The 24,488-nt window shown below is 42.0% G+C and overlaps 1 protein-coding gene across 4 annotated transcripts in view; it reads right to left on the minus strand.

Annotated features, from left to right (window-relative positions):
• The window catches only part of LOC130283871 (uncharacterized), a 417,906-nt gene that overhangs the window by 357,971 nt on the left and 35,447 nt on the right, over nucleotides 1-24,488 (minus strand). For all 4 annotated transcript variants that reach the window (XM_056533499.1, XM_056533498.1, XM_056533496.1 and 1 more), the window contains exons 6-8: nucleotides 23,848-23,985; nucleotides 8,489-8,669; nucleotides 8,199-8,326 (exon numbers count right to left, since the gene is read on the minus strand). In XM_056533499.1, the coding sequence (XP_056389474.1) occupies nucleotides 8,199-8,326; nucleotides 8,489-8,669; nucleotides 23,848-23,985 (447 nt within the window). The remainder of the gene's footprint in view (nucleotides 1-8,198; nucleotides 8,327-8,488; nucleotides 8,670-23,847; nucleotides 23,986-24,488) is intronic.

Consider the following 24,488-nt stretch of genomic DNA (forward strand, 5'->3'; position numbering starts at 1 on the left):
TGTAGGCACCCTGGATAGAAAACACTGGTCTTTTGCAGCTCATTTGAGTGGCTGATGTGTGGTAGGGAGGAAAGTGACCTCACACTTACAAACAAGGAACTATGGAATTTGTTGTTTGAGAGAACGAACTCCAACTGGAAATACCCAGTTTACAAAAAGATAGCCACAGTGCTATGGTAATCTTACAACATAGCCATTTAGCCCCAAGACAACCAGGGATCCTTCTTAAGCATGTCCATTACTGTCTGGCAGGTACATACTAAAATCCCCTTATGGAGGATAACCCCTTTAACACTTCACTAACATTCCCTATCGTCACTGTATGATTGCAGGGCATCCAAATACTGGGACTCCCGTGATCTTGAAAAAAAGATTGTGAATCTACCACCAGAATGGTGTGGCAGGTGCATTGACCACATGTATTGTCTATGGGAGCTGACAGAGATAACCAAGTACAGCACTCAGCTAACTCTGGCATATCCCAGAGACAATAAATGGAGTGACAGTGCACATGCACAACTGGTTCCGAAAGGAGACTTGAAACCCCAATATCACAATTACAGAGATCCCAGCAGTAGGACTTCCAGTGATAAAGAAAGTTGGTCACCAAAATATTCCCTTGCCAAGTCTTTGTACAATCATTACAGAAACCATATGATAATTATATTCTGCACATTATTTCTAAACATTATCCATGTATCTTTGATGATAAATAGTTACATTAAAATTAATAGTTACATTAACATTTAAGCTGCTGATTGGATAGTTATGATACATGAAGTACTATGCTAAATCTAATTGGTCAGACCCATCACTGTAGCTCCAGACTTTAGACTCACTCAGAAATAAGCCAACCCTTCATGGTCATTTGCTTGATGGTAATAGTGACTTACTCTAATAGTAACCTATTCTGCTAGGGAAAAGATTATAAACCAATACATGTTACAACTCAAAAAATGGAGACATTCATTGCAGGGCTAGAGATGCACTTAGAGTCTCTGCTTTTCACTCAAGAAAAAAATGCTTAGAGATTGCTGTTCATCATTTTAAACAATTTCCCTGATAGCTTTTATGATTTCAAACGTTTTTTGTAATTGCTTAATTTACCAGGAATAAATCCTCACCCCAGAAAAACAGCTCTTATGTCTTGGTCACTAGATGTCTCATCTGCTGTCAGCTGTCTGATGCCAGGGGAAATCTGTCTCTGCTAACAGCAAGATCATAAAAAGTGGGGGAGGTGTTTAGCATGTGCTATGTTATGTGCAGGAGAGAGTCGAAATAATGCTTGAGGGAGCCTGGGCTCTGCACCTGGAAGCCAGTCTGCTTGCTGAAGATTATCTACAATGTTCATCAAAACTAAACCAAGGCTTTCCTCTCATCTCTGACCACCCATAATGTTCATGACAGCTGTCTCTTGTATAAATTCCAGTGTACCTGCTGCTGTATGTCCACAGTGCTGCAGTGTAATCTCCGCATCTCCCCTCCTTTTAGCTTGTCAGCAGCAGTTCAGTGCTTAGAATAACCCTTTCCTTGCTATGATCTTGCTGATGTTTCTTTCATTTATCCCTGTCCTCATACTGTAACATCTTGAAAGCCCGGTGCATAAGTAGATTTGTTCTGTGTAAATAATTATCCCAACATAGTGCCAACCTGTTCAATCCAGTGCACTTTCTCCAGCACTATGTTAAGGCATAGGAGCGAGAAGTATTGTGCTGTGATTGGCCACAGAAGTACGGGAAAGGAAGTGCTTATGTGTGTACCACTGGCAAACAGCTCAGTTCTGGTCCCACCCACTAAAATGGTTAGAATGAGAAATAGCTGTGCACCATGGAGGGGGTTACAATCGCATCAATAACAGAAGTGACAGCACATCAATCACTTTGTCACGACTGAAGGATCATTGTAACAATGCCATGCAGGTAAAAATCTTCTCAAATCATAGGTACACTTTAAATATCTCTCAAACAATATGCTATTGATTACTCCTTTTAGTTGTTACATGATTATATTTTTGTATTTTTTGTTCTTTTGTAATGCTTGCATTTATGTTTTTTTCTTTCTAATAGCTACTTTATATCTCGCACATTTCTTGAAGAGATGTACAAGAAATGTATGCAATATTTTCAGAAAACTCTATAAAGGAAAATGCAGCTACCATAAAAAAAAATATTTATAATTGAATAAAAATAAAATAGAACCAAATAGCAAAAATGCTTAAGATTTTGATTATATCACTATAAAAAGTCTATGTATAGCTCCGGACTCATTCATGCTGATTCCAATAGAAAAACAAGATTTTGTTTCTAAGATTTGCTGGTTGTGGTTCACTAACTCTGAGTATCTAAAATTTATTCTATGCTTTACTAAATTCCTATGTATTGTCTTTCTGTATCTTTTATGCCACAAGATTAATCTCACAAAGTACAGGACAATCCTCTAAGAATTATGCAAGAGTCAAACAAATTAGCAAAAGTCACAGACATGATATCTCCAAGACAACAACAGGAGGTTGGAAAAAATCCTGCATTCTAATAAGATTTGTCTCAGGTCCCGGCTGGGTGGGGAGATGTCAGACGTCTAGTGTGATTATCTTTTGTTTCATGGATGGGAGTCCAGTTAAAGCATGGAAAACTTGGCAGGAGCTGGTGGTACAAAGGTCTTCAGAGGTTCATTATGCAGCAGAATCTACAATAATAATTTCTTTGGGTATCTGGCAACTCTCTTATCTGATCTAAGGCCATTTTGTTTCAGGAAATGTTCCAGTCTACAAAGTAACCTATCCCCACCCAGGAATGTTTTCAATTATTTAGAAAGTTTAACCAGGACATTAAAGGAAAAAGTAAAGATTTAACTCTATAAAGAAATTATCACTTAAGACTTTCTGACATCTGGTTATCGGATAATATGTAGCCGAGTAGCAACTGAAATTCTACATTTTACGATGACTCTACTTTTTGGCTAAACTACTACTTTCTAGAGAATGTTGCTTATTATTACAACGCACAACTGGCTGGTAACCATAGTCTATCAGTGTGTATTTCAGTAACACAGTGCCCACTCAGCTGCGATGGGTCTGTGCACTTTACAATGGTTAAACATAAAAAAATAAAAACACTCCTTAAAGGGTCTTTGTCATTAAAAAAAATATTTGACATGTCAAGTTTTGATTGGTCAGTGTCTCAGTGCTGAGACCCCCACCGATCGTTAGAACGAGTGGGCAGAAGCTTCACACCCCACATATATGTCGACATCCTATTTTAACAGTTTGCTGATGTATATGTGCTATGGATGGAACTATCGTGATGAACCCTGCCTAAATGACAATTTAAACCTCAACCCCACATCCCCCCGGAACCCACCGCCAACCCTCAACCACACATGCCCCAACCAAAATGCCCCCGGAACACCCCCCAACCATTCCACCGTGTGTATTTATGATAGATATGTGTATGTGTGTACCTAAAAAGGGGGGGGGGGGTGAGACCAAAATACATCCTCACTTGTGGAGACCTTGCACCGGCCCTGCCTCTGGGCACTTTAGCCTTATTTCCATGATTATAAAAAAGGTGATATTTTGTGCAGGGGCTGTATATGTGTGTGTGTGTGTGGGGGGGGGGGGTATCATTAAACCTGATGCTGAGCCTTATGTGCCTGTGGTCTAACTTGTAGAAGAAGACCTCTGTGAAATTGTATTCCCACCTTAGCATATTACTAGGATATGTCATCACTGTATGACCATCCTGAAAATGAGGGGGGCATTTTTCCTGCAAAGCAAGTGAATGGTGCTGGCTGCAGTTTCCTGCACAGGTATGTGCCAGGAGTGGTGCTGTGCAGAGAAAAAGAGTGACGGAGCTACAGCACTTTATTCTCATGATTTGTGGGGTCCCAGAGGTCAGACCCCCACTGATCATAAAGAGATGGCATTTCCTAGTGATATACCATCCTGTCATTATAAAATGGCAATACTCTTTAATGAAATAACACAAATTATGCATCAGGGAAGCATTAAACCTCATGACATTGGTTTCTTTTATTGTAGATGAATTGCCTGCTGTATACCGTAAGAAGCTCAATAAGAGCGTTTACATACTTTTCTACATATTTTTCATCTTGTCATCAAACCACTTACTGTGACCGCTACCATACATACACATATTGCTAGCCATCATTGTGGAAAATGTCAGGCATGTAAAACACTAATAAAGTTCCATGAATGAAGGCACTATATATTGTGCACTCCTGTGGTTACAACATTCTCATTCAGAAGAACATCAATAACTGGAAGCTCTACGAGCTCTCAGCCACTGCCCATTTTCTCACAGTACCTTCCAGTAATCTGGTTGCTACTTCAGTATCAGCCTCAGGCTGTGTCCAAGCAATCTGGAATCAAGGAATATTCATAGCCAACAAATGCAAGTAGAGATTTGTAAAGGCTAATCCAAAATAAACATTCTACTGACATCAAATCTAGATCAGGACAATCTAATACATCTACATACATTATATATGAAATTAAAACTAAATAATGTATGTCTACCCCTTTAAATTATCCCTTTAATATGTTGCCTTGTGTAAGGGATGCATATTGCAGCTACAGGTCCTTACAAAAACACTGTGACATTAGGCTACTAGGTGCACTGAAAGAATACAGTAGACTCATAATTCTATATAGCATACAACTGCTTATCCATCACTATCCTGAGTGTATTCTTTCAGCACTCTGAAGAGCCAAACAGAACATTAATCCTTGTGTTGTTACTTTGAGTAGAGACCTGTAGCTGTAATATGCTGCCTTTACATAGACCAATATAATAAAGGAAAACGGTCTTGGACAGCTATACTTACCTGCAGTCCAGAGCCCCGATCCTCGAAAGGTCCCCCTCTTCCAGCGCTGACTTGCGCTTTGAGGCGGGCCCACAGGCTGGATTTAAATATTCAAAAGTTCTAGTCACGTGAGTGCTTGTGCCTACTGAGTGGCCTGAGGAAGTGCACTTGGCTGCAGGAAACAGTCTGTTGCCACGAGGTGCTCCCTGACCCTACCCGCTGTACATGCACTGCTTTTTAGAATAAATATATGCATGCAAGTTTCTCCCCAGGTGAGTGCATTCTTTTCTATTCTTTCCTATGTGCAACTTTTCTATTATTGTACCGCTTAAAGGAGATGTCCGATACAGACTTTCTCTATTCCATCCTGCCCGGGCTGCAAAAAAAGACAAAACAAATTTTCACTTACCTCCATATGTTGCCCCGAAGCTCCGCGAAAAGCTGATTGTTCGGCCGGGCTGTTTACTTCCTACTTCTTTTAGCCCGGTATGTCACACGGCGCTTCATCCTATCACTGGCCGAGGTGGGACATCGCTGCGGCCGGTGATAGGCTGAAGCGCCATGTGACGTACCGGGCTAAAAGAAGTAGGAAGCAGACAGCCCGGTCGACCAATCAGCTGTTGCGGAGCTCCGGGTCAATATATGGAGGTAAGTGAAAGTTTGTTTTTTCTTATTTTGCAGCCCGGGCTGGACGGAATAGAAAAAGTCTGCGCCGGACATCTGCTTTAAAAAAAAATCTCGAACTTTTTGTACAAAATCAGTATGTTTAAAATCACTCCTTTTTATGTGCTTTCAGGTGTGATTTTTATATTGCCCACACCTATAACTTGCCCCAGGTGAGTTTAAAGGAGAATCACATACTTGAAACAATCTTATTTTTACACAATTTTGAAAGGGTGCCAATATTTTTGTCCAGCCAAATTTTGGAGTTTGGTGTGACATTATGTCCAATTAGCTTTTTTTTCCTCCCTTTTTTGGTTTAGTTCCAATACACACAAAGGGAATAAACATGTGTATCGCAAAACATGTGTTACTGCAATCCTTTTCTGTGAGAAATACTTAATTTTCTTGAAAAACTTTCAGGCGTGCCAACATTTACGACCATGACTGTATGTCCGTCATCCGTACATGCGATGCAACTGATGCTACAACTAATGTCAAGTTGTCATCAGTTGTATGGAATCCGACGTCCATTGTTTCAGCAAGCTGCAAGGTGCCCTCCGGCGTGTCCAACCATCCAGCATCAAAATTGGGACGCTGGATGATTGTGAACTGTTCTATTGAAATGAATGGGATCAGTTCTAGCATCGGCTTCCCTCCGGTGCACGTCGGAGGGAAACTGTGCCGGACAACTGATATATGTGAACCCTGCCTTACATAACCCTTCAAAGTGGTGACAAGATGATATCTGGGATTTTTTTGCTATTAGTGAGCCCCTTAAAGTTACTTACTTGGTGTACAGCTATTTCTAATTTTCTCCATTTAGGGGACAGGACCAGAGTTCTGGCTGGCTGAGTTCTGGCTGTTTGCCAGCAGTAGTCAGATTGGAATTCCCTTCCCTTACTTCTCTGGCAAATCACAGATATGCACTATTCCTCTTTGAAAGCTAGTATTTGCACAAGTGTTGCTTCACAGACGTTTATCAGTGTAAGAGAGAGAAGCCTAGATTTACCTTTCAGGCACAATGTGGACTGAAGAAGTCTAAACTGCCTCAGGATTGTATGCATATAGTCCAGGCTTTCTTCCCTGCATAGCACTAGATTCCCTGTTTTTGCCTTTGAATCATTGCTGCTATAAATGGAGTTTCACAAGCAAGAGGAAACAACAAAGTATATATGGCAGAAATGAGAAGGAGAATGGATCACATGACTTCAGGGTAGCACATAATGCCTTTCAAATAGCATAGTATATGTCAAAGCTACTATAAAAGCCATAGATTATGCAGCCATTTTAGAGATAGCAGGTGTTAGGTGAAGATCTCTGTGAGGGACACTAAGTAGTGAACACTACAGATAGGAAAAGGACCACACATATATAATAATTGTAGAAAGCAGCACTAAGATGTCTGATTGCTGGGGTCCGGCCGCTGATCAGACATCTTATCCCCCTATCGAAAGGATAGGTAACCTTTATAACCTGTTTAAAAGTACTTGAATACAGCTCTTAGACAGTGTTATACACACGATTTTTGGGCTATTGATAAAGTACAGGTTTAGACAGAGCTAGTTTGGTCAGAACTAAACTTTTTGCCAGAGTTTGGCGAACAAGCCAAATTACCTTTTGAAAAGTTTGGTCATCCCTATGATTTCCTTTACAAACTCTGTACTTCTAGGATTTTAGCTGGGAAAGGAACCTAACATGTAGCAGCTCCTAATACTCATATGAACATAGTCTAGTGAGGACATGACAAGTGATCCAGAAGAGATATGCTTTTTGTACCTGTTCCAGACAAGAAAACTCAGAATTCCCTAACAGGGTATATGACAATGTTTTGAACCCCTTTAAGTAAGTCTTGTTTGGTTTCTACTGAGAACAATTTGAGGATGGCAAGGGATCTTGGAATCAACTGCAATCCTTTATATGAAACTTTGAGGAGAGTTAAGAAGCAAGCCTCTGGGCAAAAGGTGACATTTAGTTTTTGACCTGGTACTATTGCTTGTTTATTTATTTATACAGCCCCTTCTGAGAGTCTGTCCCTGCTCTCCATTGTGTACAGGCCACATTCCGTGTAGATAATAACCACATGACATTACATTCACATGATCATTAGTGTTGGGCGCGAATATTCACATTTCAAATTTTTTTCGCAAATTCGCGAATATTGCGAATATATTGGCTATATATTCGAAATTGTGAATATTCCCTTTTTTTCCACATATGCGCATTTGTGCATATTCGCATATGTAAATATTCGCATATGCGCATATTCGCAAATGCGAATATTCGCATATTCCTTCTTTTCACTCTTGGGGCAATTAGAATGATACAAATACACTTGTCAGAGGTTATCAACAACATCCCTAGCAACCAATTGTAAAGTTGCCCACTCCCACTGTTTTCTTCCTCGAATACGCAAATATGCAAATATTCGCATATGCGAATAATCGCATAGGCGAATATAACGAACACGCAAAATTCGCTAATATAGGACGAATATTCGTCTATATATTCACAAAATATCGCGAATTTGAATATGGGCACTGTCGCTCATCACTAATGATCATATGAGATTATCATGTCACCCTTATTATTTATGCAACAGAAATAGCACAATCTGTATTTTAATAAGTCACAATTATACCACCAAAATGTGCAAATAATCTTAAGGCTGGTCATACACAGGCCCATACACATACATTGTCGTACCACCTTACCTCATAGTTCATATGTGAGGACTGGCAGAGGTTTCTGACTGTTTCAGCTGCATCTTCTCCTCCTGGTTTTGCAGCGCTTGTTTCCTTTTCATACATCAGATTGGCCACATAAACTCTTCCAGGAAGCTCTGAAAGCAAATGCAAAATGCTAAATGAATATAAACACCAAATATAAATCATTTACATACATTAATTAGATAGATAGGTAGATAGATAGACAGAGAGATCAATCGACCGATCAATAGAGTTAATAAATAAGCAGATAATAAATTGATTATTTATTTTCTAACCTTTATTCAAAATAGCATCTAATTCTGTTTTCTTCAGTTTAAGAAGAGTTTTAGTGTTTGTTTTAGCACCATTTCCTCCTCGGGAAAACAGTGTGACTAGATGAGATTCAGTGCAAGTGGCTTCTGCTAAGACACCATCTTTAAAATTTTGTATACATTCCAGGTTGGAGTCAAGAATTTGCTGTGAAAACAAAATAAGGATACAAAATAAGAACATTTATATTCACGAGAGTGATAAAAACCTTATTAGCCCAGTTTGCTTACCTATTTTTGAGCATAATTTATATTTGGTTAAGTTTTGTTGTTGTAGTAACCATCAATTCACTTCAGATAAAAATGATTTATCAGCTGGTGTAGCCAATTTTGGAACTATTTTGATGTATTGTAGTGTAAAAGCCTTAAAGGGGTACTCCGGCCCTAAGACATCTTATCCTCTATCCATTAAGGGGTATTCGGAGTTACAACTCTTATCCCCTTAAAGGGGTATTCCGGTGCTTACACATCTTATCCCCGATCACGGGAGTCCCGCAGCTGGGGACGCCCTTGATCATGCACGCGGCACCCCGTTTGTAATCAGTCCCCGGAGCGTATTCGCTCCGGGTCTGATTACGGGTGACCGCAGGGCCCCCTCCCGTAGGCTTGCATTGAGGGGCAGAGCGTGACGTCACACGGGGGCGGAGGCGTGATGTCACGCGCCGCCGGCCCTGCAGTCGCCCGTAATCAGACCCGGAGCGAACACGCTCCGGGGACTGATTACAAACGGGGTGCCGCGTGCTGTGGGACTCCCGCGATCAGGCATCTTATCCCCTATCCTTTGGATAGGGGATAAGATGTGTAAGCAACGGAGTACCCCTTTAAGGACACAACCAATTTTATTTTTGCATTTTAGTTTTTTCCTTCTTACCTTCTAAAAATCATAACTCTTTTATATTTCCATCCACAGACCCATATGAGGGCTTGTTTTTTGTGCGACCAATTGTACTTTATAATGACATCACTAATTTTACCATAAAATGTATGTCAAAACCAAAAAATGTTTTATTTGTGTGGGGCAATTTTGGAAAGTTTAGTTTTCACGTTGTACTCTTTACAGTAAAAATGACATGTCTTCTTTTTTCTGTGACTTAGTACAATTAAAATGATACCCATGTTTACATACTTTTCTATTACTGTACTGCTTTTTACAAAATAAGTCTGTTTAAAATTGCCCTATTTTGACCACCTATAATTTTCTAATTTTTTCCGTATACAGGGCTGTATGAGGGCTCATTTTGTGCACCATGATCTGAAGTTTTTATCAGAACCACTTTTGCGAATATGTAAATTATTAGTTTTTAATGATTTTTAAAAAAATATGATGTGACAACAAAGCAGCAATTTTGGACAATTTTTTTTTAAACATTTACGCTGTTCACTATACAGGATCATTTAAATTATAGTTTGATATTTTGGACAACTACGCATGCGCTGATATCAAATATGTTCATTAATTTTTTTTACGCATTTTGGGGTAAAATGGGAAAAAGGAGTCATTTCAATTTTTATTGAGGGGCTTTTTAACATTTTTAATTTTTTTTGTTTTTTTTTACACTTTGATGTCAGACCAGAGGAGAAGCCCTGAGAGAGCAATGGAGGCAGGTGAAGGGACATCCGTCCGCCATCTTGGATAATCGGATCCCTACGGCAGTATCTAGCCATGTTTATCAATTTAATCGTATTGACCCACAGAATAAAGAACATATGTAATTTTTACCGTAAATTGTACAGTGTGAAAACAAAACTCTCCAAAAATTTGCAAAATTGTGGTTTTCATTTGAATTTAAACATCTGGCCGCAGCGTTTTTTGGCCGAAAAAAACGCCATGCGCCAGAATTGGCATTTTTCTTGGCGTTTTTCCCCCCAAAAAACAAGAGAAATTCCAGCCTAACAGACCTTTTACAGAACACTGATGTAGACTCTTTAACGATGAAGTGACAATCAGGGCCAGCCTTAGGGGTGTGCGAGCTGTGCGGCCGCACAGGGCGCCATAGCAACAGGGGCGCCGGGCAGCCGACACAGCTCGCACCAGGAAAATGTAATTTGCATTGCCCGACGTCCAGTTCCGGTGTGAGGGCTTCGGGCAAGCAGCACTAAATGCCGGTGTAATGAACAAAACTGTGCCCTGTAGTGGAATGTGACCCTCCGCACAGGGACACAGTTTTCTGCTTTGCAGGCTGCTTCATCTCATTACATTCCCATTACCCTCCCTCAACTGTGTCCCTATTCACATTCCGCTTCAGGGCACAGTTTTCTTCATTGCACAGGGAGGTTTCACTCCTTCGCGTCTCTGGTTGGCTGGCCGGCCCGAGTCTGAAGAGGGACGTCGCACATGTGACGTCCCTCCGCAGACCCGCACAGGAGGACGTCAGTGACGTCACTTGTCAGGCCGACACCGGAGAGGAGAATGCAGCGCAGGACAGGTAAGTGTGTCTATGTTTGTGTGCATGTGTGTGCATGTGTGGGTGTCTTGTCTGTGTGTGTGTGAGTCGGGGGGGGGGGGGGGGGGCTGCTTCTACCTAATCTGGGGAACCTGCTACTACCTAGTGTGGGGAACCTGCTTCTACCTAATATGGGGAACTTGCTACTACATAATGTGGGGAACCTGGTACTACCTAATGTGGGGAACCTGCTTCTACCTAATGTGGGAAACCTGCTACTACCTAATGTGGGGAACCTGCTTCTACCTAATGTGGGGAACCTGCTACTACCTAATGTGGGGAACCTGCTTCTACCTAATGTGGGGAACCTGCTACTACCTAATGTGGGGAACCTGCTACTACCTAATGTGGGGAACCTGCTACTACCTAATGTGGGGAACCTGCTTCTACCTAATGTGGGGAACCTGCTTCTACCTAATGTGGGGAACCTGCTACTACCTAATGTGGGGAACCTGCTTCTACCTAATGTGGGGAACCTGCTTCTACCTAATGTGGGGAACCTGCTTCTACCTAATGTGGGGAACCTGCTTCTACCTAATGTGGGGAACCTGCTACTACCTAATTTGGGGAACTATACTGCCAACCTAATGTGGGGGGGACTATACTGCACCTAATGTGGGGGAACTATACTGCCAACCTAATGTGGGGGAACTATACTGCCAACCTAATGTGGGGGAACTATACTGCACCTAATGTGGGGAACTATACGGCACCTAATGTGGGGGAACTATACTGCACCTAATGTGGGGGAACTATACTACACCTAATGTGGGGAGCTATACTGCACCTAATGTGGGGGAACTATACTGCACTTAATGTGGGGGAACACTATACTGCTGATTACAGGGGGGAGAGAAATATATAAGTGCTAATAAAACATAGCTTTTAATATATCGTATAAAACACACTGATTAAACAAAGTGATGTATAGATAAGTGACAGGGTGTCCGAAGGGTATTGTGAAAAAAGGGGGGCCCTAAATTAAGAGAGTGGAAGGGGCAAAGGCAGGGGCCTAGTGAGCCTATAGATATTCCTAGGCGTCCCTATACTAAGCCCTATGCCTAGGCGGGGTGGCCGCCCTAAAAAGGGCGGTCCCGCTCTGGAACCTAAGCCTAGTGTACCCTAGTGATCCCTAACTAGGGGGTGTACTAGCTAGTTGGCTGACTACAGCCACCCCTAACTACCTAACAAACACCCCTAAATAAAATACCCTTACGGACACTCTTAGAGAAAACTCCCATAGCAGAGTAGCTCATTCAATCCTTTTGGTGTGACAGTTTCTAGATTAAAGATCCAGCGTGCTTCACGCTGTAAAAGAAGCTTGTCTAGGTCCCCACCTCGAGAAGATGGATTCATCTTTTCAATTCCAAAAAATGTCATGCCCTTAGTATCCCCACCATGTATCTCATTAACATGCCTAGCCAGGGCAGTGTCTCTCTTATTTCTAATGTCACCTATGTGCTCAAGCACCCTTCGACGTAATTCTCTGATAGTCTTACCTACGTACATCAGGGTGCACGAGCACACAGCGACATAGACAACTGCCCTGGTACTGCAATTAATGAACTCTTTGATCTTGAATAGTTTGTTAGAAATTGTGATGGTAACACTTTCTGTCTTTTTCATAAAGGGACATGCCCGGCAGTGACCACATTTGTGGGATCCTGTGATGTTACTTCTGTCTAGCCAGGTACTTGGAGGGGGAAGAGGGGCCAGATGACTATGCGTGACCATGTCCCCTATGCTTTTCCCTTTTCTGTATGTAATTTGTGGGTAATCTCCGACCAATGTCCTAAGATCCTTATCCATCTGTAATATGCCCCAGTGACGTTGTAGTATCTCACGTATGGGGCCTGACATGTTGTCAAAGGTACCAATCACCCTACATAGAGATGTTGTCTCCGGGTGCTTTTTGGGTACCAATAATTGTTGTCTCGGGGTAGCCCTTGCGTGTTTAAAAGCTGGAATAAGCACCCGGTCCGGGTAACCTCTGTCTCTGAATCTGGATCTCAGATCCCCAGCCTGTCTGAGGAACTCCCTCTCCTGTGTACAGTTCCTCCTGAGGCGGAGATATTGTCCCTTCGGGATACCCCTCTTGAGGGGCCCCGGGTGACAACTCTCCCACCTCAGGAGGCTGTTAGTAGCAGTGGCCTTCCGAAAGACCCTAGTAGTAAGCCCACCTAGTGCATCCTTCACAATGGTGACATCCAAAAAATCAAGGGAGGATGGATCCAAAGTAAAGGTAAATGTAAGGCCCAACTCGTTCTGATTGATGGATTCCATGAATTGTTTGAATTCGCAAGCTGTACCCGTCCACAAAACCAGAACATCATCTATATACCTTGTCCAAAATGGGACAAGGTCCAGGTATTTTTCTCTATCTCCGACGAACGCCATTGTAGCCTCCCACCAACCTAAAAAGATGTTAGCATAGGTTGGCGCACAGGGACTGCCCATGGCAGTCCCCTTTAGTTGGTGGTAATGGCGTCCGTCGAAGAGAAAATAATTGTGGATAAGGATATATTCCATCAATTTCAAAACGAGGGCATTATGACTCTGCATGTATGTGCCCCTTGAGGACAGATAATAAGATACAGCTTTGAGGCCTTGATCGTGCGGAATTGAGGAATACAATGCTTCCACATCGATTCCACCCAAAAGGGTATTCTCCTTCACCACTAATCCATCAAGTTTAGATAGAAGGTCCATTGTGTCACGTGTGAATGATGGTAATGACATGACAAAGTGTCTAAGGACTCTATCAACATACACCCCCACGTTCTGTGATATACTGCCTATTCCTGAGACGATGGGACGACCCTTAAGGGGTGTGACCCCTTTATGAATTTTAGGTAGCGCATAGAACGTGGGGGTGATTGGGGCAACTGGAGTCAAAAATTCAAATTCCTTATCACTAATTAAGTTTTCCAATCTAGCATTCTCCAGAATAAGTATGAGTTCCTGTTTGTATGTCTGTGTTGGATCACCAGAGAGGACCTCATAGGATTCTCTGTCCCTCAAGATTTTATAACACATGTCTTTATACTGGTCCCTACCCAAAATGACAGTATTCCCCCCCTTATCCGAGGGCTTTATCACTATCTTATTGTTCTCTGTCAATTCCCTCATAGCCCTTCTTTCATTAAATGATAAGTTATTTCTGACTGGGCTATCCAACTTGATGAGGTTTTTTAGGTCTCGGGCAACCAGCTCCTTAAACACTTCAATACAAGAGATTTCACTAGTGGGTGGTTGTTTTTTACTTTTTAGTCTAAGGTCTGTGAAAGGTCCAGATCCCCGGTCCCTTTCACCTATTTCTAAGAGATCAGTGAGGTCCCTCACTGTGGCTAAATCCTCTACTGAAATACCCAGAGCCTGACAATTGTTACGTTCCATATCTAGATGAAACTTGTGCCAACTGAGCTTGCGTGTGAACAAGCTAATATCTTTCGTCCATGTAAAGGCATCAAAATTTACAGTGGGCACAAATGACAAACCTCTAGTGAGAACAGCTAACTGGGTATCAGAGAGGACCTGGTCAGATAAATTCAATATCTGTGGAGTCTTTTTATTCTGGGATACATTGTCTATTATTTGCCTCGTCCTGCCGTCGATCTGAGGAGGTAAGGGTTCTCTCCTAAAAAAGGATGTGATACTGAGGGAGAAGAGGGTACAGAGGGTCCAGTTTGCACAGTTCCACATTGTTGATTATATTGTTGATTTCTTACTGGAGCCCTAGATCTGTTTTTACCTCTGTATCTATATGATCTACCCCTTCCCCTTCCTTTATCACTTTTGTTTTTTTCCCAGTCAGAGGCGTCTGTCTCTGAGGAGGAAGCCTCCGTCTCAGTTTCCCTTTGTTGGTAACTTTTTTCCAGCACCGTATATGCACGGTTGTCCCGAAAATCCTGGAGGTCTCTGGTAAACTGTATATGTTTACGTTCTTTCAGATGGTAACAGAATCTATCAATGGTATTTTTAAGTTGGGTTTCTTTTGTTAAAAATTCAGGATCACCTTTAAATTTAGCAGTAATATCTTGTTGCTCTCTAAGTTTTGTACCAGAGACTTCCAGATTTCTTTTTTCTTCCTCGAGCAAAATTTCAAGGAATTTTACTGAGCAGATGGTGGCTTCCTCCTCCCACTTTTTTAGTACCTCCGGGGTGCGGAGTCTTAAAGATGGTAAAATGGCTATCCGCAGCCCACAAGGCACTATTTTGTTCTTTATATAAGACTCAAAACTCTGGACCTCCCAGAAACTAGTGATATATGATTTGTGACACTGTGTCAATTCACGGAAAGCTGCTTTGAGGGAAGGTGTATACCTAGATTGTACTAATGTTTTGTCTGAGAAGACGTCACGTGCCTCACTAATCCAATCGTCCAAATTAGGTGTACCTGTCACCAGGCTAGCCATTGCCAAAAGAATAAATAAAGATAATAATCTTGTGGACAGATAATGGTGTCCACTACCTAGTATAGACAACTCCCAAGAATTATACAAATGATTACAGGGGGGAGAGAAATATATAAGTGCTAATAAAACATAGCTTTTAATATATCGTATAAAACACACTGATTAAACAAAGTGATGTATAGATAAGTGACAAGGCAAATTGTCAGCCCTGTGACTTAAAGATAGACACTAACAAGGCTGTTAAAATTGCATGTGAAGGGATTGCCCCACAGAGGCAAAAGCCAAATTAAATTGTATGCTGATATTAGATAATTAGATAGAACTACTAGCTATGCCCAACGCGTTTCAGCACATTGTTACATGTGACCTCATCAGGGGCTAACTGGCATAGAACAATACAGTCATTGCATGTGATAATTAATATAGGGGTAGCTTGATACATTAGCGACCCCTGCAAAGAGCGTGCTAGATGTAATGCACCAATACTCTGTACAGCATATAGATGACAGGACCCGGACGCAACCTGCAAGGAAGCACATAAAGACAATGGTCCTCAGTAAACATATCGTTACCGTGAAGAGTAGGGTACCTGTAAAGCAAAAAAGATAGTTACTCACGGTTGTGGCGTCTATCTGGGATAAATCCTAACGATGTGTGTGTAACCCGCAGTGGCGGGGAGCCTAGCATCCAAGCCGGCTGCTAACACACATGTCAGAGAAGAGCGGCGTCTGACGACTTATCCGCTTCCGGTCTGGGTGGGCGTGGCCCGGCTAACAACGCCGTCTCCATGCCAGCGCCAAACACTGGAGAGCGCGTCATCCGTCCCGCTGATCTCGCGGGGCGGTAGCACAGGCATGATTAACCCCATCCAAACCGAAGGTAAGCCAGTTACAATGTCTAATGATTAGACAAGTGAAGAAATTAGCTTCTAATGGCAGCCCAAAAATACACTCTGGATCTATAGATTAGAGTAGGCGAGGACCTAGCCAGACACTTATATATACTGAGTCAGATATTAGACATTAGATAATGTATAACAGGGGGACAGTATATAGAATAGCACATCCAGATAGTACCAATAAAATTTAATTTTTATAATTAGGAGTAAACAGGCTAGGAATCAGAGACCAAGAATTACACAGAGAGAGATCGCGGATAAAAATAACCAGTAGCAACTCTGGTAAATTACGAAAGGTAATGATAACCGATACCCTCATAATGGGGTATCCGTATCCAGGGTGTCCGAAGGGTATTGTGAAAAAAGGGGGGCCCTAAATTAAGAGAGTGGAAGGGGCAAAGGCAGGGGCCTAGTGAGCCTATAGATATTCCTAGGCGTCCCTATACTAAGCCCTATGCCTAGGCGGGGTGGCCGCCCTAAAAAGGGCGGTCCCGCTCTGGAACCTAAGCCTAGTGTACCCTAGTGATCCCTAACTAGGGGGTGTACTAGCTAGTTGGCTGACTACAGCCACCCCTAACTACCTAACAAACACCCCTAAATAAAATACCCTTACGGACACTCTTAGAGAAAACTCCCATAGCAGAGTAGCTCATTCAATCCTTTTGGTGTGACAGTTTCTAGATTAAAGATCCAGCGTGCTTCACGCTGTAAAAGAAGCTTGTCTAGGTCCCCACCTCGAGAAGATGGAACACTATACGGCACTATACTGCACCTAATGTGGAGAGCTATACTGCACCTAATGTGGGGGAACTATACTGCATCTGATTAAGGGGGGCAGGGGACTGGTGAAGGGCTACATGGGACTGATTAAGGGGGCAGGGGACTGATTAAATAAAAAAATATAAATTTGTCACAAAGATTTTTTTCCTCTTTGTGTACGTTTATGAGGGGGGGCGCCACAAGGCTAGCTCGCACAGGGCGCCTGAACAACTAAGGCCGGCCCTGGTGACAATGTTGCTTTAATAGAAGTCTCATCAGCAGTTATAGTGATGAGTTCCTAAATAGCTAAATTTAAAGGGGTACTCCGGTGAAAAACTTTTTTAAACCAACTGGTGCCAGAAAGTTAAACAGATTTGTAAATTGCTTCTATTAAAAAATCTTAATCCTTCCTGTACTTATTAGCTGCTGAATAATACAGTGGAAATTCTTTTCCGTTTGAAACACAGAGCTGTCTGCTGACATCACGAGCACAGTGCTCTCTGCTGACATCTCTGTCCATTTTTAGGAACTGTCCAGGGTAAAAGGAAATCCCCATAGCAAGCATATGCTCTTCTGGACAGTTCCTAAAATGGACAGAGATGTCAGCAGAGAGCACTGTGCTCATGATGTCAGCAGACAGCTCTGTGTTTCAAAAAGCAAATAATTTCCTCTGTAGTATTCAGTAGCTAATAAGTACAGGAAGGATTAAGATTTTTTAATAGAAGTTATTTACAAATCTGTTTAACTTTCTGGCACCAGGTGAATAAAAAAAAAAAAAAAGTTTTTCACCGGAGTACCCCTTTAATACTGCTTGAGGGACATGAGCAAAGTTCTTTTGTGATTCTTCCTATGTTTGTATGTGACTGGCAATCAGACTCACTAATTTTACAGCAAGTAATGTGCACAGTAAAAGACCCTCTCACTATTTACTCCAATGAAAATCAAATTGATCTTCTTACTGGAATAGAGAAAGTGCAATAAGTTTCAAGTTGTTTCAGAGCAGGACCAGAGCAGAGTCATTAACCAACTAATAAAGGGTGGAGGTGGCCATAGAAGAACATTTTTGCTGGGAGAACCTCTATAAAGTGGACCTGTCAGCAAGGTTTAAAGGTATAAAATGATGGCATGTCACAGCAATAGGACTTTGCTCATCTGGAATTTCTAAGCAGAATTTCCAAGCAGAGTTCCGCTTAAAGGGTACCTTTCATTAAAAAAACTTTTGATATATTATAGATTAATGTATGGAGAATAACTTTCCAATAGCATGTTATTAAAAAAATATGCTTCTTTCTATTTAATTTTTCACTTTGAAAAAATGACCACTAGGGGTCTCCCTACCAGTCCTTTTTATAGATTTCAGACTCATGCAGGAGTCCTAAATCTCAGACTGTATCCGGAACACAGACAAACTAACCACTGCTCACTGCCAGGGAGCAATGTTGCGCTTGTCTGTGTCCCAGCTGCAGTCTGAGATTTAGGACTCCTGCATGAGTCTGAAATCTATAAAAATACTGGTAGGGAGACCCCTAGTGGTCATTTTTTTCAAAGTGGAAAATTTAATAGAAAGAAGCATATTTTTTAATAACATGCTATTGGAAAGTTATTCTGCATACATTAATCTATAATATATCAGAAGTTTTTTTGATGAAAGGTACCCTTTAAAGGTTTTGTAGTGTGAACCCAGCCTTAGATACATACCATTAAGAACCAATGATATATTAGAGATAGAACACGTTTTGTAAACAGAAATAAAAAATATTGCCGATTTTAACTGGCTCTGAGATGACTACTGTTCTGGAAGGAAACCAGCTCATCCATTGAAGGTTGCATGAAACTAGATAAACAGAAAGCTGTTTTAGTGTTCCAAGAAAAGCTACGGGAATCTAGCAAAATATCATATCTGGCACTAAGTCTGCAAATAACTTGTCAAAACAAACTGAGATAATTTATTAAAAGGGTTTAAAAGCTTTTCCTATGAACAGTAACATTTAAGAGACTAAATCCTTTATAAATATTTTGTGGTGCATATGATTTGACTTGTAGAAAATTACAATAAATTTAGTTAACTCAAACTCAAAAATTGTATTTCTGAATTACCCAATATGAACAATCCCATTTTTGTATAATGGTGCTTTGCTGATCAAAGGGTATCAGAAGAGTACTGTTAAGCAGTAATCTTTGGGGTAACCTGGTTGCAAGGGTTCAATTCTCCTGCATCACCCCCACAGGAGAAATTAAGAAATGTTCGGTGCCTAACAAAGGTCCTCCAAAAAGAGATGATGCCTTCCTGTAAGATACAAAAGAGTGACTCCCCTGTTGTCAGGGCTGAGTTAAAGGGGTATTCCAGGAAAAAACTTTTTTTGTATATCAACTGGCTCCAGAAAGTTAAGCAGATTTGTAAATTACTTCTATTAAAAAATCTGAATCCTTTCAGTACTTATGAGCTTCTGAAGTTAAGGTTGTTCTTTTCTGTCTAAGTGCTCACTGATGACACGTGTCTCAGGAAACGCCCAGTTTAGAAGAGGTTTGCTATGGGGATTTGCTTCTAAACTGGGCGTTTCCTGAGACACGTGTCATCAGTGAGCACTTAGACAGAAAAGAACAACCTTAACTTCAGAAGCTCATAAGTACTGAAAGGATTAAGATTTTTTAATAGAAGTTATTTACAAATCTGTTTAATTTTCTGGAGCCAGTTGATCAATAAAGAAATTTTTTTTCCTGGATAACCCCCTTAACCTCTTAAGGACCCTTGACGTACTCGTACGTCATGACACCCTGGTACTGCCGCGCACCGGGCGGGGATCGGACCGGGATGCCTGCTGAAATCATTCAGCAGGCATCCCGTGCAAAGGCCCAGGGAGGTCATCGGACCCCCCCATGTTGGCGATTGCGGCAAATCGCAAGTGAATTCACACTTGCGATTTGCGCGATTCCTGGTCATCGCGGGTCTATGGTGACCCGGTGACCCGTAATAGAAGGGGGATCGCGGGTGTCCATGACTGAAGCTGAAGGGATAGGAGTGAGGTGGCAGGGGTGCCACCCCTCCTATCCCTGCTATTGGTGGTCTAGACACGACCACCAATAGCAGATCGGGGGCGGGGTGGGGGGTTACTTTCGTTTTCCCTGTCCAGCCCATCCACAATAAGCGGGGCTGGACGGGGAAACCCGACAGGGACCGGCGTCGAAGATCCACTTACCAATTCAGAACCTTCGGGCGACGGAGGTCTGCAGGCGGCGACGTCGTACGGCTGGATCCTACGGAAGACGGTGAGTTGCCTAGCGACATCTGGAGGGTACAGTCTGAGACCACTAGATAGTGGTCTCTAACTGTAGCCCTCCAGATGTTGCAAAACTACAACTCCCAGCATGCCCAGACAGATGTTTGGGCATGCTGGAATATGTAGTTTTTCAACAGCTGGAGGGCTACAGTTTGAGACCACTATCTAGTGGTCTCTAAACTGTATCCCTCCAGATCTTGCAAAACTACAACTCCTAGCATGCCCAAACAGCTGTTTGCTGTTTGGGCATGCTGGGATTTGTAGTTTTGCAACATCTGGAGGGTCACAGTTTGGAGATCACTTTGCAGTGTTCTCTAAAACTGTAGCCCTCCAGATGTTGCAAAACTGCAAATCCCAGCATGCCCAAACAGCAAACAGCTGTCTCGGCATGCTGGGAGTTGTAGTTGCGTACCTCCAGCTGTTGCATAACTACATCTCCCAGCATGCCCTTTGGTGATTAGTACATGCTGGGAGTTTTCGTTTTGCAACAGCTGGAGGCACACTGGTTGGAAAATACTGAGTTAGATAACAGAACCTAACTGAAGGTTTTCCAAGCAGTGTGCCTCCAGCTGTTGCAAAAGTACAACTCCCAGCATGCACGGTTTGTCAGTACATGCTGGAAGTTGTAGTTTTGAAACAGCTGGAGGTTGCCCCCCCCCCCCCCCCCGCCATGTGAACGTACAGGGTACATTCACACCAGCAGGTTTACAGTAAGCTTCTTGCTTCAAGTTTGGGCTGCGGCCGCAGCGCAAACTCCTAGGGGGAAACTCCCCGTAACACGCCAGAGCGAATGTACCCTAAAAACACTACACTACACTAACACAAAATAAAGGGAAAAACACTACATATACACCCCCTTACACTGTCCCTCCCCAATAAAAATTAAAAACGTATTGTATGGCCGTGTTTCCAAAACGGAGCCTCCAGCTGTTGCAAAACAACAACTCCCAGCATTTCTGGACAGCCACTGACTGTCCAGGCATGCTGGGAGTTTAGCAACAGCTGGAGGCACCCTGTTTGGGAATCACTGGCGCAGAATACCCCTATGTCCACCCCTTTGCGATCCCTAATTTAGTCCTCAAATGCGCATGGTGCTCTCTCACTTCAGAGCCCTGTCGTATTTCAAGGAAACAGTTTAGGGTCACATATGGGGTATCTCTGTACCCGGGAGAAATTGCACTACAAATTTTGGGGTCTTTTTCTCTTTTTACCCCTTATGAAAAGGAAAAGTTGGGGGCTACACCAGCTTGTTAGTGTAAAAAAATAAAAAATTGTACACTAACATGCTGGTGTTGCCCCATACTTTTTATTTTCACAAGCGTTAAAAGGAAAAAGAGACCCCCATAGTTTGTAACACAATTTCTCCTGAGTAAAGAAATACCCCATATGTGGGCGTAAAATGCTCTGCGGGCGCACAACAAGGCTCAGTAGTGAGAGCGCACCATGTACATTTGAGGCCTAAATTGGTGATTTGCACAGGGGTGGCCGATTTTACAGCGGTTATGACATAAACGCAAAAAAATAAATACCCACATGTGACCCCATTTTGGAAAGTACCCCCCTCATGTAATGTAATAAGGGGTGCAGTGAGCATTTACGCCTCACAGGTGATTTTCGGAACAGTGGTCCGTGAAAATGAAAATTTTTTTTTTTCATTTACACAGCTCACTGTTCCAAAGATCTGTCACATGCCAGTGGACTGCACCCCTTATTAAATTCTGTGAGGGGTGTAGTTTCCAAAATAGGGTCACATGTGGGGGAGGGTCCACTGTTCTGGCACCACGGGGGGCTTTGTAAACGCACATGGCCCCTGACTTCCATTCCAAATTTTATTTCCCCAAAAGCTCAATGGCGCTCCTTCTCTTCTGAGCATTATTGTTCTCCAGCAGACTACTTGACGTCCTAACATGGGGTATTTCCATACTCAGAAGAGATGGGGTTACAAATTTTGGGGGTCATTTTGTCCTATTATCCCTTGTAAAAAAAAATAATAATTTGAGGGAAAACTAGCATTTTAGTGAAAAAAAAAAAATTATTTTCACATCCAACTTTAACGAAAAGTCGTCAAACACCTGTGGGGTGTTAAGGCTCACTGGACCCCTTGTTACGGGCCTTGAGGGGTGTAGTTTCCAAAATCCCACTGTCGTTCCTTCCCTTTTGAGCCCTCTACTGCGCTCGCCGAACACTTGACATACACATATGAGGTATTTTCTTACTCGAGAGAAATTGGGTTATACATTTTAGGAAGATTTCTCTCCTTCTACCCCTTGTAAAAATTCAATAACTGGGTCTACAAGAACATGCCAGCATAAAAAATGAAGATTTTGAATTTTCTCCTTCAATTTGCTGCTATTCCTGTGAAACACCTAAAGGGTTAACAAGCCTTTTGAATGTCCTTTTGAATACTTTGAGGGGTGCAGTTTTTATAATGGGGTCATTTGTGGGGTATTTCTAATATGAAGGCCCTTCAAATCCACTTCAAAACTAAACTGGTCCCTGAAAAATTTCGATTTTGAAAATTTTGTGAAAAATTGGAAAATTGCTGCTGAACTTTGAAGCCCTCTGGTGTCTTCCAAAAGTAAAAACATGTCAACTTGATGGAAACATAAAGTAGACATATTGTATATGTGAATCAATATATAATTTATTTGGAATATTCATTTTCCTTATAAGCAGAGAGCTTCAAAGTAAAAAAAAAAATGCTACATTTTCAATTTTTTCATCAAATTTTGGAATTTTTCACCAAGAAATGATGCAAGTATCGCCAAAATGTTACCACTAACATAAAGTAGAATATGTCACGAAAAAACTATCTCGGAATCAGAATGAAAGGTAAAAGCATCCCAGAGTTATTAATGTTTAAAGTGACAGTGGTCAGATGTGCAAAAAATGGCCGTGTCCTACAGTGAAAATTGTCTGGGTCCTTAAGGGGTTAAGGTAGAGACTCTGCTCCCCTGATGTTGGCTGACGCGTGTCCATGCCAGGCAAAGAGGAGAGGATGAGAAGATAGTGCAGCAGCCCAAATGCATTAAAATAACAAACTGTTAGATGCCTCCCTTTCCAATCCCGCTCTGATCCCCTGTTCAGCCCCGAGTCAGCAGTCTGGTCGTTTTCTTCTTTTTTTTATTTTTTAGAAAAATTTATTAATTAATGCATCCCGTATAAATAACTACTTTGTTACAGATCCATGAAAAATAAAAAATAAACATATTCCATTGTATATATAAAAGGTCATGGTTTTCAACCACATACAGTCCTCACTGACATGTGAGAGTGGGCCTATGCTTAATACTCCATAATTGTGTCTTATAGATAATAGAGAACATCTATGGCTCGAGAACTAAGTGAGGCTTCTATGGCTGGCACACATTGTCAAGGAATCCTCTGAAGTTTACAGTCAGGGTGGAACTTTAATCCCAGTAAAATGGCTAATGTGAATATTCCGCACAGCTGCATGACGGTTACTGGATAATGTATTTGGCCACTGTCCCCAAACAAATGGTCCTGGTTTAAGAACATTTCAGCTACTTACAGTTTTATCAGGAAGAGGGACTGATCTCAGATATGTGGATCCTAATATCCTGTTTGAACACTGAGTCAAATCCTTTTTCTTCCAGACAGATCGCCCTCTGAACTCATATGTTGTCAGACATTTTCCTAAAACATCAACCTGTAAAGAAAAGACACTATGACTGCAGTTTAAATCATAAAGTATTGCATCTACAAACAAGATGTACGAAATCCCCCAGATATGTGAATAGTAACATCTGTTAGAAAGCCATAAAACATGGACACAGCAGAGTCATTCAGCTTACTCCAAATCTAATCCCCCCTGGAACATAGTGTTGGAGGGTTCTTCCCAGGATCTAGAATTCACAGACAGATGGAGAAAATGATAATACCGTATTTATCGGGGTATACCACGCACCGGCCTATAACACGCACCCTCATTTTACCAAGGATATTTGGGTAAAAAAAGTTTTTTACCCAAATATCCATGGTAAAATGAGGGTGCGTGTGTGCGCGTGTATACCCCGATACACCCCCAGGAAAGGCAGGGGGAGAGAGGCCGTAGCTGCCCGCTTCTCTCCCCCTGCCTTTCCTGGGGTCTAGAGCCCTGCTGCCGGCCCTTCTCTCCCCCTGGCTATCGGCGCCGCTGCCCGTTCTGTCCCC

The sequence above is a fragment of the Hyla sarda genome, chromosome 8, assembly GCF_029499605.1.
Source record: "Hyla sarda isolate aHylSar1 chromosome 8, aHylSar1.hap1, whole genome shotgun sequence".
NCBI lineage: Eukaryota > Metazoa > Chordata > Amphibia > Anura > Hylidae > Hyla > Hyla sarda.